This window comes from Molothrus ater, chromosome 8 (genome assembly GCF_012460135.2).
Source record: "Molothrus ater isolate BHLD 08-10-18 breed brown headed cowbird chromosome 8, BPBGC_Mater_1.1, whole genome shotgun sequence".
NCBI lineage: Eukaryota > Metazoa > Chordata > Aves > Passeriformes > Icteridae > Molothrus > Molothrus ater.
Window position 1 is genome coordinate 19376595 of NC_050485.2, and position 16300 is coordinate 19392894.

Sequence of the window (16300 nt, forward strand, 5' to 3'; positions counted from 1 at the left end):
GTATATTTTGATGTAAGTGGCTTTGATAATTTGAGGGGAAAAATATTATCTATAATTGGTATTTTTATATAATATATGTGTAGAATGCAGTATAGAATGGAAGAGGATATATATTATTTACAGAAACAAGGATTTTTTTTAAAGTAATAGAATAATAGCAAGTATCCATTAGGATGTCTTGTTGAAAAGCATAGACTATGTTGTGACTTCATTAGCAAACTTGAAACCTATGTTCATACTGTTATAGAAATACATTTCCCCTGGAAGGAGGCATACATCAAATTGGCCAGTGTTTGCTCTGTGACCTACAGATCCTGGAAGTCTATGAAGGAGACATAGTCTTGCCCATGCAGACAACAGCTGTATCGGGCTGCTCTGTGCATGAGTACACCACTGGAATTTTTCTGATAATGTAGCTCTGAGTATCACTGATTGGTTTATTTTTTTCCATTGTGGAGTAGCAGGGAGACTTGAAGTAGCATTAATTGCAGAGCAGATTTTCTCTGGAGAAGCCTCAGAATAAGCAGGTGATACTATTGTAGAGAGCAGTGTAAAAGGAAACCGAAGTGGCAGAAGCATATAATCAGATAGCAACAGGTAAAGTAGTTAAGAAGTATTGGAGATTATATAATAACAGAAATGGCAACACAAGTGGGATTTCCATTAATTCAGAGGCAGTCTAATAAACTCTTCCGTAGAAGTGAAGTAAATGACTGGAGAACAAAAATGTAATTCTGATGATGCAAGATGTTTGTGGTGCAAGGAGAACACCTGATTAAGAACCAAGGTAATTGTTTCAAATTATGTATCTTCTTTAAGATCTTACCAAAGCACACCACCATTACCTGCTCTAATTACACAGACTTGCTAGATTCTGTGCTTATACAGAACTGCTAGAAATTTATATAAAGCACAGGACTCTGAAAGACTACTTTGGTCATGCCCTGTGGGTCTCCACAATCAGGCAACTCTGAAATAATGCCTGCTCCCTTGCAGCCTACAGAACATGCTAAGAACCACAAAATATTTGTTTCCAATACCCTATAAAAAGGTGAAGGAGATGTAGCACAGCAGAGTGAAGCGCATGGAAGTCAGCGTGCCATGAGATAAATCCAGGAGAGGCTGAGAATACCACCAGTATTTTAGTTGCTCAGAGATCCTAACTCCACCACAGATGACTGGTTTTTAACCAAGCACACAGACAAATGGAGGTACAGAAGCATCTTGGTTTTTTATCTTGTAAACCACCGAAACTGTATCACCCCTGCTCACCCCCCTGTGAGCAGTCTCTGATGCTAACCCCACTTCACCAAAAATCAATTACCTATGGGGGGAAAAAAAGCCAAACCAATGTACCACTTGTGTTGTGGCACAATACAAAGTTTATACTATAACAAAGAGGTTTTGCCTTTAAAGCCAAAATAATGTCAATTAGGGTTATTTGCACATGAAGGATCAGCTTGGCTACTGGGCTGTTTTTACCTGCAGTGTGCTTTAAAAAACCCAAACAAACCAGAAAGCAACAGCTGATCACAGTTCACACATCGGACACTGGGGTAACTGAACAGACCATTTGGTCTGTAAAATTTTCTAAGTTTTCTCACTTCCTCTGGGAAGCTTCTGAATATGTTTGTGTCTGAGATATGTAATCATGCCTATTCAAAATATTCTTCAAAATAAAAATCCAGAATAGTGACAAAATAATCAAGGAAACAGAAGGAAAATAAATACCTTTTTAAAATATGCCCATCACACTTAAATCCACAGCTGCCTTTAGCTGAAAAGTTTGGATTCTGCTGAGATAGATTGTTATTTTTATACTTGCAATACCTCTGAAGCCTATAATCACAGTTCTTGAATTTGCTGTTTCCAGGGAGGAATGTAAAACTTGTCACAAGATCTTCCCTCAATATGTTTAATGGTCAGCTAATAATATGTTCTAAACCAGATATTTTTTCCCTTCAACCTCTGCATACAAGTGACTGAAGTTAAATTGTCTTCTTCATGCTTGTGACAATTTCTAGTCAATTTTTGTTTCAGAGGTTTTTTTCCCTTGCACTGGCAGTCTCCCTCTCCCACTGCTATGACCTTGTTTGTTGTTTTCTGGTTCCCTAGCTGGCAAGAGACAGCGTGTGCTGTGGCTGACCAGTGTTTCAGTGTGCTAAGGAAATGTTTAACAATACAGATCTGCTCATCTTTCCCCTGCTGGAGTCACTTGTTTGATTCTCTCTTTTTTACTAGCAGCCAATTATTATAAAGTCTGTAGGAACTTACTTTACAATTTCTCTTACTTTTAAAAAGTTCCTGGAATTTAGTTCAACACAGTTGGAACACTGTGTGACACAATTTTACCTTTCACTTGAAGTATTTCTTGAATGCATTTTTCTTGTTTATGTATTTGTCAATGGCCTAATAATACAGATGTTGGCATTTTGCAACCTGCTTTGCTACTTTACTTCAGGCTATAAAAGAAGAGTAAGCATTAAGAGATGCTATATATATCCCAGAAGTGCTATTATGTGCTAATATATGGCTTCTTATAGAGAGCTTAGTGAGGATGAAGAAAAACCCTCTTGGTAGAAATGCAAAATCTCATTGCTGATCATTTTCATCAGTAACTGATGGGGATAAGAGTAGCCTGATTCCTATTGTTTTCTATCAAATCAAAGGCAGTTTTCACTCTGAGCATACTACTAATTTTATATGATAAACAATGTTACTACTATTTGCCTAAAAAGCAAAGAAATATGTCACATCATCCCAAGATTATGGCAAAGACTTGGATAATGGCAGTAAGAGTTAAGTTTACTTGCTGCTAGTAAATTACTCATATATATGAGAAAGTGTACAAGATGGAGAAAGGAAAATTCCAACTGAACCTAAATAAATTAATTCACAATGAGGATAGTCAGGGGTTGAGACAAGTTGCCTAGAGAGTTTGTATAATTGCCATCCTTACATATACTCAGACTTTCTTTGGATGAAGCTGTGAGCAATCTGAATTAACTTTAACATTAGACCTGCTTTGAGCAAAGGCATTAGGCCAGATGATGTCCAAAGGTCCTGCCAACCCAGTTAGTGTTCTATTCTAGATAATGTTCTGCTTGATTGGGAATTTAACACTGGAAATAAGAGATCCCAGGTGGTTATATGTGAACTCTTCTTCCTACCTGAGTAAGTATGCAGTAGTTTTAACTAGGTTGCCTGCAGTTTGAGGGAGGTTGATTTTCCTGTCTGTGGTGCAGCACTGATGAAGTGACATGTGGAGTGCTGTGTCCAGTTCTTAGAACAAGAAGGACATGAAGCAAGTCTCAGAGCCCAAAGGGCCCACAGGGCTCCAAAGGTCTTTAAGGTATTGGAGCACTGTTCAAATAAGGAGAGGTGGAGAGTTCAGGGGACTGCTCAGCTGTGGAAAAAAGTCTCAGGGGATCTTTCAGCATATGTAATTCCTTGATGGGAGAGAATAAAGATAAAGAAATCAAACTGTTCTCAGTAGTGCCCACTGACAGGAAAAGAGGTAATAGGAACAAATTGAAACACATGAAATTCTATCTGATAACAAGAAAACATTTTTTTCCACTATGAAGTTGATCAAAACTGGGACAGATTGCCCAGAGAATGTGTACAGCCCCATCTATGGACATAGTCAAAACCCAGCTGGATACAGTCCTGGACAACCTGCTTTAGCTGGCCCTGCTTGAGCAGACAGGTTGGATTAGATGATCTCAAGAGGTGTCTTCCAACCTAAGGAGTTCTGTGAACAGAAGTTTTTTAAAGCTGTAAAATGGCATTTCCATCAGATGTCTAGAGAATCAGTATCCGGTGAAGGTGAATGCTGTGGTTCTCTCTAAATGCCATTCAGACTGCTTCACAATTTCTATCAAGAAAACTAAGGATTTTTTGTTTTGTTAGTTTTGTAGTTCAGATGGATTTCAGTATTTCCTTCATCTACAAAATACAAGTAACTCTTAGGATAACTGGAGGGTAGTTGGAGCCTTGCCTAGAAAGACTCTAGAGTAGCTCGATAAGGATGTAACATTGTACCAATGTGGATCTTCTTGCAAAGTTAGTATTATTCACTCATTTAAAATTTTGCTGAGAATTTGGCTCTATTGATCAATGTTAATTTTGTCTCTGAAATTTACTTGGGAGCTGACAATGAGCATTGGTATATTTCAAAAAGTAGTAGAACTGCTTTAATGAAATGCTTGGAGTTTGCAAGTTCTTGTGTGTCAGGACTGAACAGTCCTGTTCCTTTCAAAAGATACATCTTATTGATATTAAATGTAAGTTGTTACTCTGTTTCACATCAGGATGATACAGTAGTTCTTCAGGGATTTCAAGGATGGTAATGCTTAGAAAGCAGCGTTTATTTCTATGTGTTAGGAAAGTCATATATGTGAAAAAGGACTTGACTTTTTTTTAAAAGTAAGCATTGTGTTAGAGAACACTGAGGACTTCTGAGTGAAAGTCAGTTGATGAGAGAGTCAAAAGTTGAAGAAACACAGAAAAATGAGAGCAGCTGTATTTTCATCACTCATTTGAGGGCTATAGTCACCAGCTCTGTCATACCATGTGTCCTAGGGTGACTTTATGATACTGTATTGTATCCCCCACCATCTGCTGATGCTGGATGTTGAGTTCTGTGCCTTAACACTAGATCCAAGAGCCAAGGGAGGGAGAAGCAGTGGTGTGCAGTTTTGTCTGCAGAAGCTTCACTTCCTCCCCAGATTCCTTTCACTTGGTGTGTTGTCTGCAGCACGGATAGAGGCAGGGCAGCTTTTCTTTGCTCTTTAAGCTGGTTTCTCATCTGTGACCTGAGTCAAGAAAGTTTTTCCTGGGACAGTGTCTTTTTTCTGGAACTGCTCAGCTTTTCCCTGGTCTGGAACACCAGGACAATTGCTCAGGGCCACCCCCTCCCCCCAAGTGGCCCTGCAGCCTGGACAGGCCTGAGCCCTGGAGAGACTGAGAGAGAGCCAAGCCAAACCCACGGAGCACCCTCTGAACCACAGAAGGATTCTCTGAATTTGCCATCTCTTCAGAATAGCGAGAAGTTTTATTGTTTAATATTATCCATTTTCCCAGGCTTGTGACTACTTTGCTTGTTAAAGAAACAGCTTTTTTCCGTTTCTTCAAGGAGATTTTCTCCTGAGCTGGTTGGGGGAAGGGCTGCTGGAATCTGCCTTTTCAGAGGAGACACCTTTTGGGTGTTTTCTCCCAAATTTATCTCAAACCAGAAAAAATATTTTGGCACCTAATGTGGGGCTTGAGGAAGTAGAAAAAAATTTGTCCTGATTGCATTTTGGTTTTACTTACCCTGTATTGGGATAAAGCAGTCAGTAGCCATGCTGCCTGAGTTTATAACATCTCTCTGGCTTGAGGCACTGATGTCTTTCTGGTCCCTAGACTTAGGCTTGTTTTCTCACCCACAAATAGCTCCAGTACTGTTCCTAACATGTAGCTTTTACATAGGAAGGGCACTGATTAGGATTGCTGTTTTGCTGGGTATGATGATTATGATATATAGAGGGTTAACAAAGGTACTGGGGTTTGTTCAAAATGTGTATGGTCTGTTGTTCATTCATCTTAGCTTCCGTAGCCTGTTTTGGGGATTTATTGGTAACTGCACCCAGTTTGTTAGAGGAGGAGTAGGGAATGGGTTTTCCCAGCCCTTCCTCTCCTTCTTCTCCTTTTAATCTGTTATGTCACCTTTTGAGAATATTTAGTTTCCCCTGAATGTTCAAGAGACCACTTTCCTGGTATTTTATCTGGTAAGCTTCCTCTATACAGTCTGCAGCTTGTCTAGAGTGAGGGCTGAGATGTCCAGAGAGGTTGAGGAGGCACCTGACCCAGGCATGGAAAATCCTGAGTGGTGTGAGGAATGGGAGAAAATGGGCCATGGGAGAAAATTTCCTAAAGGAATTTTCTGACCCAATAGCCTGGGACTTTCCCTGTGAACAAATTCAGAACCCAGATGAGCTGGGGAAATATTTGCAAGAGAACCAGGACACCATGTTTCCTGTCACTAATGACACATATCTACTCTGATGAGCTCAGTTCATTTCTTAATTCTGTTTCTTTCATAATATGAAATGAATGCCTTGTTTGATTCAAACACTACTCTTGTTACCTTTAAACTGCTATAAGAAGATCAAAATGCTCACATCACATATATGGACCTGTATGTTTAAATAAACCTGTTGAATGCAGTGCTAGAAGTTAACTGTCTCTGAATTTATAATTAATTCATAGGCATTTATTAACACAATTTGCTTCCTGATGATATAAATCATAAGTATTTAAGGATCCACTTTCCTCTGATAATGAAATGAGAGCTTCTTCTGTGCTGCTTCTCATTTGCTCTTTATGTTGTGGTCTGGAAAGGTGCTGAAAGTCTCAGCTTTCATCACTTCAGTCAGCATCAACTTGGTACCAGCAGGACTGAGTTCCTGCACTGTGGAGAGATGAGGCAAGAATTTGTCATCTACACTATCACTTGCCTGGCATGGGACTGCTTGTCCTTAAAAGAGGGACTTCAGCATGACTTATGGGGATCAATACCACTTGTGTAGTCTGCAAGTATCCCAAGTGCTGTGTGAGCATTACTATATGGCCTACACAGTATAATGAATGACATAACTGAGTTTTTAATGTGCTTGAATAGAATACTGTGCATCCATTACCATGTAAACATGAGCCCAGCTGATTGATTCATTTAGAAAATGTTGGGTTCTTTATTTTCTCAAATGGGATACTTGATAAACTATGCTATGAAATCTCACTTAGAATATAGTTTAGTTGAAAAAAAAAGTCTTACCAAATGCAGTGGTTTGGAAACAGCCAGGAGAGCATCAGCACCTGCATGTTTTAAATGCATATATATAAGTTTAATAATACTGTATCAGACTACATTTGAGCAGGGCCACTCTTATGTACATTCTGAAATAAGTAAAATTCTACTTAATCAACTGAAGGTGACTAATGAAAATATTCCCATTATATGTATATAGTTTTTGTTGTCTCTTTCTCTATTTAGTGTTCTTTAGCCTGTGATTTGTCAGTGTGTGTTTTGTGGTATAAAACTGCAAATAATAGTTAACAGTAGAAGGTTTAAACCATCAAAACACAACTCCATGAAGCTATACCGAATCCTGGGGTGCATCAGGCACAGCATCTCCTGCCAGTCTGGGCAGGGGGCTGACCCCTTCTCCTCTGCACTGGTGCAGCCTCACCTTGAGTGCTGGGGCACTTTGGGCCCCCTCAATGTAAGAAAAATCTAAAGCTGTTAGTGAGTGCCCAGGGAGGGCTCTGAAGATGGTGGGGGGCCTAGAGGGGAAGCCTTGTGAGGAGCAGGTGGCTCAGCTCACTTGGCTTGTTCTGCCTTCACAGAGTCTGCAGCTTCCTCGTGAGGGGGAGCAGGGGGGCAGACACTGATCTCTTCCCTTGGTGACCAGTGACAATACCCGAGGAAATGGCCTGAAGCTGAGTCAGGGGAGGGGTAGGAAAAGGTTCTTCACCCAAGAGGGTGGTTGGGCACTGCAACAGGGTCACCAGAGAAGTGGTCACAGCACCAAGCCTGACAGAGTTGAAGAAGCAGTTGGACAATGCTTTCTGGCACATGGTGTGACTCAGGGATGTTCCTGTGCAGGAACAGGAGTTGGACTTCAATGATTCTTGTGGGCTCCTTCCAACTCCGAATACTCTGTGGTTGTGTGCTGCTTCAAAAGATTTTTAGCTATATAAACTTTTGTTCATTGTTCATGTTGTGGAGAAATAACCTCATACAAGATGAACATGTTATCACGAAAAATCATTCAGATTCTGTTGGATTGCTCTGTCTGGTTTATCATGCATTCATCATTGCACTGTAATTGTAACAGTTTTTGATGCACCTGATTCAGACTAGCCATTGAATTGATGTTAATGGAGATCTATTGCCTGGTAAATATTACAGCAGTAGGACTGGATGGCAGAAGCAGGCCAAAGTTATGAAAGCCTTCAGCTGTTGCAGCTCTTACACAAAGATGAAAGGGAAGAGTGCACTGGAGGGCCGCTACAAAATGAGCACTTATTTCAAAATGCAGACCAGAAGAGCAAAGACCTAAAACAGTTGTAGGTAGTGTGGTGGCATTGCTGCTGATACAGGAAATGTCTCCTTATGTTTCTGTCATTATTGTTAAATGCAGTATAAAAGAAATTTTCTAGAAACAGTACAATTGGAAAATTAAGGTAGCATTAGTTTTATGGGCAATTACGTGGTAATATGATGAGTTTCTGTGACTAGGAGGGGCAAAAGCAGATGCACTGAACCACGGAGACAGCTTTTACTCGTGCTAAGCCGTTGGCTAGTTGGTCCCGGTTCGAGGAAAGCACACGTATTTTCACGGCATTCGGGCTAACTTAGTACAGTGTTTAGTGTTTGCGTTAGCGGGCTGGAGAAATGGGTTTAACTTCCACCCTTCCACGGGCAGAAGCTGAAGTTATTTTTAAGAAACAGCGCCGGTGCCCCGGCGGGTGTGTGCCGAGCGGAGGGCGCCGCCGCCGCCGCGCTCACCTGGGGCCGGCAGCGCCGCCGCCCCGCTGCCGTCCGGCCGCCGTGCGCGGGCAGCCCGCGCTGCTCCGGCCGCCGCCGCCCCGAGCGGCGCTGCGGGCTGTGGCGCAGCGGGGCTCGGCCGGGAGCAGCGCCTGCGCGCCCGTCCCGCCCGCCCCGGGACCGGCCGCGGCAGCCCGGCGGGGAGGAGGGAGCGCTCCGAGCGGGGGAGGCGCGCGGCGTTTCCCTTTCTCTTTCGCCGGGCGCCCGCCCGAGGCCGCGGGGCTGCGCCAGGTACGGCCGGGGCCGCGGCGGGGGCGGGAGGCGCCGCAGGTGCGGGAGGGGAGGGACGGGCGAGCGGGGGCAGAGCCGGGCGGCCGCCGCCCTCTCCGGCCGGGGCGGCGGGGGGGCTGCTCCCCGCGGGCCCGGCGCGGCCTGCGGGCCCGGCCCGGCGGGGCGGAGCGGGCTGGGCTGTTGTGCCGGGCGGGCTGTGGCCGCGGCCCCTGCACCTGTCACCGCGGGCCCCGGCCCGTCCCGCCCGCGGCCGGAGCCCGGCGGGGTGGGGGCACGGCCTCGGACCTCGGCTGCCGGCGCACGGCGGCTGCTGTTATGTAAATTACAGCCCTGAACGCTGCCAAGTTCATGGCGACATCGGCCCTCCGGGGCATCGCCGCTGTCCGGCCAGGTTCACGGAGCTCTCGTTTTCCACGTGTGTTACAGGTAGGAAAATGACTCGCCCGGCGCAGGAGCAGGAGTTATGAGCCATGTCTCAGTGAGACCTGCGGAATTAGGATCAAATGCCTGGAGAAGTCCAGCTGCACAGAGCAGCGCCGCAGCTCTTGTGAACTGTGGACATCAGCGCCTCTCAGACTTGCTTCTCTGGCCCCAAGCACTCTGCCAGCGTTTCCTGCTCCACGAATGGCTACTCAGAGGAAGCACTTGGTGAAAGATTTCAATCCTCATATTACCTGCTATATCTGTAAAGGCTATCTCATCAAGCCAACTACAGTAACAGAGTGCCTCCATACCTGTAAGTAATACTTTTTAAAATAGTCCCTCCTTCATAAGTTGTTGGGGTTTTTTTTTAAGTGTTAATGTGTTTAATATGACCACTGTGCTTGTTTTTGTTTACTGAATTTTTAGATTAAATATTTTCAATTAATCCAGTCTCTTCTGAAGTTTCCTAAACACTGGTCTGCAGTCTGGGTTATCTTGAACTGTGTGCAGTTCTGTGCTCCACAGTGCAAGAGAGATATGGAGCTCCTGGAGCAGGTCCAGCAGAGAGTACTAAGTTGATCAAGGATCTAGAGTACCTCTCTTACAAGGAAAGGCTGAGGGAGCTGGGCCTGTTCAGGCTCAGGACGAGGTGGCTGAGAGGGGGACCTTGTCAAGGTGTGTAACTCTCTAGGGTGGATGTCAAGAGTATGGAGCCAGGCTCTGCTTGGTAGTGCCAACAATAGAACAAGAGGCAATGGGCAGAAAGTGATGCACAGAAAGTTCCACCTGAACATGAGGAAGAACTTCTTTACTGTATGGGTGGCCAAGCACTGGAACAGATTGCCTAGAGAGGGTCTGGAGGCTCCCTCATTGGAGATATTCAAGAGCAGTCTGGATGCAATTCTGTGCCATGTGCTCTGAGATGACTCTGCTTGAGCAGAGAGGTTGGACCAGATGACCCAGTGGGCTCCCTTCCAACCTGACCCATTCTGTGAGGGTATGTCAGCTCTGCTGGACCTGGCAGAGTACAGAGACCCTTTTGTTTGCCCTAGGCTAGTGGTGATAGTGCTGGCTCTAACACCTGACGTATCACTGTGGCCTATCTCAGGTGAGATCATTAGGTCAGGTGTGCTCTTTTGATGATATAACCATGCTTGAAGCTTCAACTGATGTATCTGTTGGCAGTATGTGTGATGGATACACTAGTTTGTTCAGCAGTGGCCTACATCTCTCTGCAGTGTTCCATGGCACAATGCAGAGAAATATTAGAAAGTGGCAAAATATTTACCTAGGAAATAGATCTGTTTCAATGAAACTGTCTCAGGAAAAGTTGTTTAGGTTGTCTTCTGCTCCTACTACATCATCATACATTGTCATGTATGAATTATATTAAACATATGAAGGGTCCTGTCAAACTCTCTCATCTTACTTTCACAAGCTTATTTACATGCTTGCTTTTTTTACATTTATTTCTGAATAGCCAGTAGTTTCACTGGACCTCCTTTAGAATTTGACATCTTTCCAAATAACATTTGAAGTCTTCTAAAAGAAGAGTAAGAGGAAGCGTATGTCTTTTGGTAGATTTCCCATTTTTAAACCTTTAATAAATATCAGTTAAAAGTCTTGTCTTGGCATTTCCTGTAGTTGCTGTGCAGTGTTATTCTTGCAGTTGTTAATGTCTTCACTGTTAATTTTTACAATTTGGTGTTGCATCCCTACTATATGAAACACACAGAGAATTAAAACAATGGAAGCCACTGTGCAGCAGGAAAATTACAGCACAGTGGCCATCACAGAAATATGGCAGGATAACTCACACAACTGGAAGGATGCAGTGGATGGCCATAAAACTCTCCAGAAGGGATAGGCAAGGAAGGAGACCTGGTGGAGTTGCACCAGGGAATGTGTTAGGGAGTGTTAGTGGAAGGTGACCAGCCTGGCTGCACAGAAAGCCTTCTCTGGATCCTAGTAAGAAAAGTAGAGTTTCTGAGTTTGGAAGAAGGGGCAGTCAACCCAGAAGGACTGCAGGGACACCATGAAGTTATGAAGAGAGAAAATTAAAAGGACCAAAGCCCAACCAGAACTTAATCTGGCTACTGCCATAATAGACAATTAAAAATGTTTATACAAATACATTATCAAGAAAAGGAGTGCTAAGGAAGATTTTCATTCTTTATTGGATACAGGGGGAAAATAGTGACAAAGAATCAGGAAAAGACTGAGGTACTTAACAGAGGTAAATTTATTAGAGACAGGTAAATATATTATTAAATTCTCTCTCCCTTTAAAGAAACTGGGAAAATTACAGTATTAGCTATTTTTTTATAGTTGAAGTTTAATGAACATTGACAACTTTTAAAAGGTTGGGGTTAAGGGAAAATAGCTACATTGGAAAGCAGATTTAAGAAAAAATGTTTTTATTGTGGTATCTTTTTGTTTACATAATTTATTTTTTATTTACTTTTGGTCCTATTACAAAACAATAATGGCATGAGGAGCATTCTCTTCTCAGCAGCATCTGCTTCTTTGTTCTTTTGTAGTTTGTGAGCTCTTCACTGAGCCAGCTCTGTCACTGCCTAGTTCCCAGGTCAGAGCACATGAATTTTACTGAGCTGCCATATAGTTAAACAGGTCTTCTCACCAAAGGACTGCCACATATTTGGGTCCTTAAGTAGAAATGTAGGGAAGATGGTGGTGTTTCTTTAAAGCAAAGTCTAGTTTCAGTTACCAAGATACAAAGATTACAGTGATGGAAAGGAAAATTTAAAACTTGAAAACAGTGGTGATATGCAAATCTTATGTCTGCAAAGGAAAAGGTAATGGAAGAATTCAGGGAGGTAGTCTGCTAAGTTATCTTGTAGAAAATATTTAATATTTTTAATTTTTTTTTCAAATACAAGTATGGTACCATACCTGTATGGTACCATACCTGTATTTGAAAAAAAAAATTGGTACCATACAGGTATGGTACCATACAGGTATGATTCTTCAGTATTGTCCAAATAGATACACAGTATACAATGATTTTAACTGTCCTTTGGTATTTGTCTTGTACTTACTAATTGCCATGATTGAAAGCAGTGTTGTACAAATGATCAAAATCTGCAGATATTAATGGTTGAAGAAGCAGTGTAAATTCATTAGATTCAGGGAGTGCAATGTATGACTTTGGACAAGATGAAAAGCATGTATTGACATAGATGTTCTCCAGTGATCATAGGGGAACTAATGTGATCAGTAGTAACCACAGCAGGGAATTAGCAGTTGATTTGCATGTTCTGTATTTCTGGAAAATACTAAGTCCTGCTCTGAGAAATGAGTGTCTTTTCAAAAAGAGATGTTTCTGCTGGGGCTTTTGAAAATGTTGGACAGAAAACTCCACTATTCACTGGGTGAATAATACCTAAGTGGAACTTGGGTACCAGAACTGCAAACTTTCCTATCTCTGTTGGAAAGGAAACGGTTGTGTTAGTGCAGAATTACTTATTCTGCAAATTCAGTACTTCATTTCTTTTTTGCTACTTTCAACAGAATGGTTTTGTCTTATGGACTGAAACCTTTTTTTCTAGTCTGTTACACAGTTGTCAAGGATGTTTTAGGAACCACTGATGGAAGCAGCCTGGATGTGAGCTAAAGGGCATGTCCCATCATCTGTCTCCTGAGTCACTCCGTTGTTTAGTACAGTGTGCACTTAGAAAATTTGCAAAATAAACTTTCCTCAAGAACATTCTTTAGTATCTTAAAAAATAACAGACTGTTTACACAATCATAGAAATGTTGGTTGAAAACATCAACAAACATCTGGAGGTTGTCTAGGCTAACTTCATGCAGGAGGCACGTTAGTTGCCAGCACTCTACCAGGTCAAGCCATGCCTCTGTGTAGTTGACATTTGAATTTCTAAGCATGGAGTCTCCACAGCTTCTCTTAATAACCATTTCCAATGCTACAGTCTTTATCTAGTTTTTCTGAATGTCCTTCCAAATGTCAACATGTGACCATTGCTCCTTGTGATACTGTTTGCCACTCCCCAGAAGATGGGCTCTGTCACTCTTGTAACTGCTGTTCAAATGGTACAAGCTATTATTACATCACCTGCCAGCCTATAGCATGATTTGCTTTTGGAAAATTGCTGTTTCCACTTTCTGATTCCATTTTTGTCCCTCACATAGCTGGAAATTGACTCCAAGGGACATGATGTAATCTGCCATCTTCCTAGTGAGCTGGAGGAGGCTGTTCAGCTGTACTTCCCTGGGCCATCCTTCCCCTCTTTGTTACAGGTGCCCATAACACACCACTCTTTTTTAGTCATCAGGTACCTCTCATAATCACCCTGATTAGGTGATAAGCTTTCATCTTAGTGAATCCTACCTGGCCTGTAGATTTAAGTACATCCAGTCTTTCTCAGTAGGCTTTAACCTGCTGCTCCTTGGCTGTTGATTATCCCTCTCCTTCCCAAATCAAGATAGTATGCAGGAAGGATCAAGCACTGCCTGTGAAGACTAAGGCAAAAAGATGCTGAGGACTTCAAACCTTTCTGTATAAGCTATTCCTGAGTTGTTTCCCTCATTCATTAACAGGCATATTTTGTCTCAGCTTCCTTCAGCTACTAGCATACTTACACAATTCCCTTATGTCTCTCATCAGTTTTAGCTATGGCTGGGCCTTGGCGTTCCTACCTTTGTCTTTAAGTGCCGGAGTAGTGATTTTATATCCTTTTGTTTCCCATTCTTGTTTCCACTTCTAATATTATCTACTTTTGCATGTTAATTAGGAACCATGTGCACTAAGCAATTCTTGTGCACTAAGCAGTTCTTCTGACATAATTCCCTATACAGTGGACTGTATAGCTCAGCCAGCTCTCTTAAGTCTCTTTCCAATGATAGTCTCCTTGGGAAATCTGATGAGCAGTTGCTTAAACAAGCTAAAGTCCTATCTCCTGAAGTTCAGAGTCCTAACTGTGCTGTTTAAATGTGTACCCTTTCTCAAGATCCTCAGCTCACCTCAAGGCAAGCTGCTTTCTGTGGCTGTATTCATCACCAACTTTTCCCTGTTTATGAACAGATCAAAAGGTGCATTACTCCTAGTTGGTCTCTCTAATATTTGTGTTAAGAAATTGCCAACCAAGGCAGATTAGGAACTTTCAGAAATGTCCTTCCCTGCAGGAAATTTACCAGAGAAATAATTTTCAATATCAAATAATCTTTCAACCAGAGTGGTTTTCAGATTTTGCTAAAAACCTATGCTGTCAACACAAGATCCCAAAAAAACTTCACTGCTGCAAAATTTCTCACCCTCAGACAAGCAAGCTGAGCTGCCTTCAGACTCCTTCTCCTGCAAAAACTTTAGTCAGTGCCATGTAGCAGGGCCTAAATGTTATTTTTAAATAGTTTTCAACACAAAAAGTCTTTCTTGGTTATCACATGCTGAAATTCTCTCTCCCTTTTAACAAAAGAAAATCTAGTGTGACAGTGTCTAGTAGAGGTAATTAAGAGAGGAGTAGTCCCACTTGTATAGTTTCTGAAAAGAGTGGTTAAGTGAAGTTTTCTGTCCTGTTTTTAAGCAAACACTTTCCCTAAAAGTAAGTGCTTTTAAAGCAGGCTTAAGGTAGATAATGAAATACTTCAGTAAATATACCAAATGCCCTGTTGCATCTCTGTGCCATCAGTGAGATGGGTTTGATGTTCCACTAGCTGTGCATATCCTGTGCCCTTCCTTTGCTCACTGGATCAGAGTGATTAACTTTGAGAGAGGAAATCTTTGGAAGAATTCACAGGATGAGTTCTGACAAAGAATTTGTACCACAATTAACTAATTAAACATTATCTTGTAGAATACTTTATTTTAAAAATGCAATATGAAGTTTTATTTTGATCCCTCATTAATCAACATTTAAACAGTAACCTGGATGGACACATATGTATGTAGATATTCATAAGAGATATCCTTTTTTTGTTTGTTTGTGACATACAGCCCAGTCTTGGCACTTGTATCTATGTTTTTCATCTGATTATGAAGATCTGAAAGAATGTGTGAACCACATATCTGTGTATTGGAAAACAGCATTGTTATGCAGCCAGCCAATTAGCATATGTCACACAAGTACTTTTATCAGCCACAGAAAGTCATCTTACATGAGTTTAACTTTTATTGTGTCTCCTTTAAAGTGTCATTGTACGACTGTGAAATTCAAGTTTTCATTTCACTGGCATGTGTAGCATATACCTCAAAATTCTGCAAACTGTACATTTAGGTTAAGCAGTTTTCTTTTGCCTGTTTGCTGCCCTACCATGATCTACAGTAAAGCAAATGAAACTATGTTATTTTGTTAATCTGTACCAGAAGCATTGAAGGGTTTTGGTTTGGAGTTTGGTTTTTTCCCTAAGGTGGTGAATTAATGATATTTGTCATTTAATTGTGTTTAAGGATTCTCTTTTTGCCTACCTTTTTCACCCAATGTTTAGATTTCATCTCATTTTCTGAAACTCCAAAGAGATAGGCTTTGAAAAATGTTCAGTGTTTTACATTGAGAGTAACAGAGGATGATTATACCTATCATATAGGAAAATATTTGGTTGATGATCCCACTAGGAGTATCATGTATCAGTTCGTTATTCTTGCATGCTAGAATTTATATGTATTTTTTACCCTTATATTCTTGTTGGTAAATCACATTTAGTTGTCACCAGCAAATTCTCATAACGCCATAGTTCTACATGAGAAAAAGCAAAAGTTGATTTAGATTACTTCAGTATTGATTTACAGTTTCAAGGGGGTTTTTATGGTATTGAGCTGGTTGTACAAACACATGATCCAGATCTGTGTGTTTATTGGCATAGAGAAACATCCATATAGGACTGGAATAAGGTTCTTGGTTCCTTAAGATGTCTTCTCTGTATATGTTCTACTCAAAGACCTTTCCTACACTGGAAATGAATCCATTAATCATTAGGTCCTTTCTTGGACCATGCATGCCTTCCAACAGTGTTGTCTCCTTTGAGAAACAAAAAGTATAAAGAGAGCACAAAAATGCATTCAGACTGAGGAATTCAGTT

General features: G+C 41.6%; 1 protein-coding gene across 2 annotated transcripts in view; it reads left to right on the plus strand.

Annotated features, from left to right (window-relative positions):
- The first annotated feature begins 9273 nt into the window (after positions 1-9273).
- PCGF5 (polycomb group ring finger 5) overlaps positions 9274-16300 on the plus strand; it is a 33226-nt gene continuing 26199 nt past the window's right edge. Inside the window, exon 1 of one of the 2 annotated variants that reach the window (XM_036385429.2) lies at positions 9274-9560. In XM_036385429.2, the coding sequence (XP_036241322.1) occupies positions 9449-9560 (112 nt within the window). In that variant the 5' untranslated portion in view covers positions 9274-9448. The remainder of the gene's footprint in view (positions 9561-16300) is intronic. The other variant, XM_036385431.1, reaches the window with a different exon arrangement.